Genomic DNA, 4,334 nt, shown 5'->3' on the forward strand with positions numbered 1-4,334 from the left:
CGAGTGCTATATAGCATGAAATTTAGGTCTAGAGTTTCTTCCTAACTGCTTCTAACTACCTAACATAATTGACGGTCGTTTGTTCTAAAATGAAAATTGAGTGAAAAAGTGTGGTATGCAACGAAACTTCTGCACTACATGATTTATGAAGAGTTTTTATTGTTGCTGTGTACTAGCCAGTAAAATACTGAAACCATAGAAATATAGGTAAACAATTCAATCCTATCAAGAGATTTATCACCAGTAACTAGTTCTGAAAAGTTATTACGGAATTTTCATAGTTTGTAAACATCATATAAACAGACTCGGGTCTGCAACATCCAACACAGTTGAAGCGGTTACGGCTTCTCACAAGAACGCCAGAATTCTTTCTTGAAGTTAATAACTAGTGACCACATAATAAATATCAGTATTGAGGGTTTGTGGCGTTTGTTAAGTGTTACTGGAATTACGAATAGACGTAAGTCGAACAATTATTGAAAAAGAGGAAGCACTGGAAAGGTCACTTCTAAGGAATGTCATAACAGAAAGAAACAACTGTCTAATGTTTACCACTTTTCAGCTGTTATCTTATTTCGATCGTTTCGTGATCTCGTTAACTTTCAACAGTTTACCTTGACCTATGTACTGATCATATTTTCACATTATCTTGGGAAGATTGATCTCCTTTTATTAGTTTATTATTGGCCGTAATCGTTTCCAACACCACTCACCTATCACCATTGTTTCTGTATATTCCTATTTTAATAAATAATAATAATAAATAATAATAATAATTTCAATAAATTGAAGCATACTTTTTGTAAATGAAAGTTAGGGATAGAAAATTTGCCAGACACTTTTCTCGCTAACCCACGTTATACTAGAATTAATTGCAGCCGAAATGTTAGTATCACCCAATGAGAAAATAATATTAATAAAGGTGTATTCTGATTGGTTAATAATTCCGTCTTTTTAATTAATCCCCTAGAAATCTTAGATTTAGGATATTTTCATGATTGATGTAAATCATTTTAACATACATTTTATGCTATTAAGCGAATGACTGGGAGAATAAAAAATCATACACCTTACAATCCCAACATGACTATTACCTCTAACAACACTATCTATGGTAATACCCTACTAATTACACAGAATGGTAAACGAAGAGGACGTAAACCAGGTTTAAACAGTACAGTTGCACAAAGAAGTGCAGCGAACGCTAGAGAAAGATCTAGAATGCGTGTCTTATCTGGTGCATTTGTTGAATTGAAAGGCGCACTCCCATGGGTTCCCAAAGATACAAAACTTTCCAAGTTAGATACTTTAAAACTAGCTGCTGGTTATATCGCCTATTTAAGGCGTATATTAGACACATCGGAATCACATACAATAATAGCGCGACCATCTGTTGAGATAACAGAAGAATCAAGAATAATAAGAACAGCTACATCGTTAAAACTATCAACTAGTCAATCGAATTTTGAATTAAATCCAAATTTAGACAGTAATGCATTACCAGATACAATAAAGTTATTTAATCTTTTTACGAATAACAGTGGTCTGAAGAAACACTATGATGAAAACTATTCAAAATATACTTATAAACATGAAAAACGGAGAGAAAAAGAGGAAAAAGAGGAGTATCTACCCCTTCTTGATCACAATCAACAACATCAAAACCCTCTGAAGCAAAATAATAATCAGCAGTATTCTCAGTCAGATCGATGTATAATTAATCACTATAATCATCAGCATCATATTCCTTATGTACCAGATCATCAGTACAATCAGACTCCACTTCAACATCAGGATCATCATCTACATACTGTAAATTCCGTTACCTGTCGTAAATTCAACTTCTTATCAACCTCAACATCGTCATCACCATCATCAACTACCATACAACCTACCACAGATAGCGAATTTCCCATCAGTCAATCGATCAGTGAAGCTCTCGACAATAATAATAATAATAATTCTATATATTGTATGGGATATATGAATGATGGTTCTTTAACTATGAAAAATAGCTCGTCTTTTATCTATCCTGAATTATGCCCCAATCAACATGAATTTAAATCATCAATATCCTCATATTTAGATAATATTTATGTAAGTTTTATCATACACTATTTACATTTTGCATATCCTATAAGATAATGAATATATTTTACCTTTCATAAGTAACAAGCACTGAAGTTCAACTCTGGGGTTCTTGATAATTTTCAGATTTAAATTCACATTATTAGTAATAATTTATTTGAAGATGAATTTAGTAATCTTTAGAATAGGTCGAAATTAGCTTTTGCAATAGTTCATTCAGATCAGGAAATGGTTTATTTGTTTTTAACGAGACTCCAATTTACCTTTGTTCTGTAACTATGTTAGAAGCGCTTCTAATAAATTCAGTAACTTTCTAGTAATATATCGTATAATTAGATTGTTTATATAATCAAACATATTAATTATATACTTATTGATTTTAACTGAAGTTTACGTTGACTGAAAGAATGAACAACAGCAGATAAAAATTCACATTTAACTCTAGAGATAATAAATTAAGCTCCAAATAAGTTGTTCACAAGCCTGTTGCTACTATCTTCACTTGTATCATTCTTCATGTTTTTATTAGAAGTATCGCATTAAAAAAATAGCTGTTTATCTTATCTGGCTTTAAAAAACACTCTTTATTGTAGTTATTCTAAACCATAAAATTTGCTCTAAGGATGATTTTGACTGCATTAAATGAAGGCTAGTATAAATTGCACTTTAAGGCTCACTACGGTTGAAAATACCCTTGAATAACCTCGAATTTATTGCTCAATATCTCAACTCCAATGAGTTCATGGAATAAAATTTACTTTCCAAAACTAATTTTAATACTAATTAAAGTTAACTATATAACCACTGGATGAGATTGTCAAAATTCATGATTTAAGACTGTCAAGTTGTGTCAAACTGGAGCGAAGATAGCCAACCATCTCATCTTGGTTTTGATTTGTTTTTTACTTGATTTCACTTCAATCCAATAACTACCTAAAAACAACACAATTTTCTAAAGTCATTCAGAGTGTTAACAGTTATTCTTTGTGATTATCACTGTCGCTTGTAGAGAAACGATTAGTATCACTATATGTGTATTCCATGATAACATTTTATTTTATTAACCAATTTTGGTCACTGTTTAAAATTTATCCTTCAGAGAGTAAAACTTACTGTACTTAATGAAACACGACTACATTGTAAAGAGAAGTATAATCTTATAATATAACACAATCATAATTTTTCTTAATTTACCAGCACATAAATTCAAATCCCGTGGATGCGCACTGCTGAGGAGTCCCATACTAGGACAAAACGGACGTCCAGTGCTTCCAGGTTTTCTATGGTGGCCTAACTTTAATCGGTTCATTAATTCAACTATTAAATTACATAAGATGGGCTATTTACTTGGAAACACATGAACTAGTAATATCCTACTTATCAATCATATCCACTCGTTTTATTAACATTCACAATAGAAATTTTTGAAAAATAGATCACTTCGTCAGGCATTCAACAGGTTGGTTACCATTCAGACTATATGTATTCGAGAATGTATGTTGTTCATGTAAAATATTGTGGGATTTTTCTATCATATTATTATTTAGTATGGTCTTAGACTTTGGTAATACATACATTAATGTGTTTATTGTAAAATTCACACTATGCATTAATGAGTGAATAACTCTTTTTAGGACGGTGAAATATGTTAGTAATTTTGTTCATTATGATGGATATATCTATTTTGAGTTCTTGTAATCAATCATGGCAAGTTTTCTGGTTCCTCTACTACAAAATCGTCAATATCTAGTAAAATAAAAGGGTGTAGTATTGTAAACAAGCGGTTTAATTAGATTTTAGTCGGGAAAATAACAGATCCATGAAAGTATCTAATCTTAATTAGTGGAGATATAAAAGTTGTTTTTTATAGGCGTCATGGTTGCAGAAACATTTAGGTGATATAGTGTCGATAACAAATCTATATTCCTTAGACGAACAACATTATCTGTATCTATGATATGTAATGTAATAGCGTCTATAGGCTGCATAAATTTATTTATACTGTTCAGTTGACGGATTTTCGGAAGATATTTGAGGATTAAAACACCTCTTCAGTGTTTAAGTACAAAAACACTGCATAGTGGATCAGGGTTGTTGTGTACTGATTTTAGTTGAAGCAAATTTTGAATCATATTTGAACAGTTCTAACAAGATTTTCTTTTAATCTCAACTCTTTGGGCCCGGCAAAAATTGCTTCATATTATCCCAAATCAAAACACTTAAGATTTAGCTTAATTCAGAAGTGG

The 4,334-nt window shown here is 31.3% G+C and overlaps 1 protein-coding gene across 1 annotated transcript; it reads left to right on the forward strand.

Annotated features, from left to right (window-relative positions):
- Positions 1 to 1,083: 1,083 nt before the first annotated feature.
- On the forward strand, positions 1,084 to 4,078 carry Smp_022610 (putative musculin; the record flags this gene model as incomplete). Its single annotated transcript, XM_018795443.1, has 2 exons — positions 1,084 to 1,812; positions 4,070 to 4,078. The coding sequence occupies 2 exons, from the start codon at positions 1,084 to 1,086 to the stop codon at positions 4,076 to 4,078; spliced, it is 738 nt and encodes a 245-aa protein (XP_018649755.1).
- Between the last annotated feature and the right edge of the window lie 256 nt (positions 4,079 to 4,334).

Source organism: Schistosoma mansoni, chromosome 2 (genome assembly GCF_000237925.1).
Source record: "Schistosoma mansoni strain Puerto Rico chromosome 2, complete genome".
Lineage (NCBI taxonomy): Eukaryota > Metazoa > Platyhelminthes > Trematoda > Strigeidida > Schistosomatidae > Schistosoma > Schistosoma mansoni.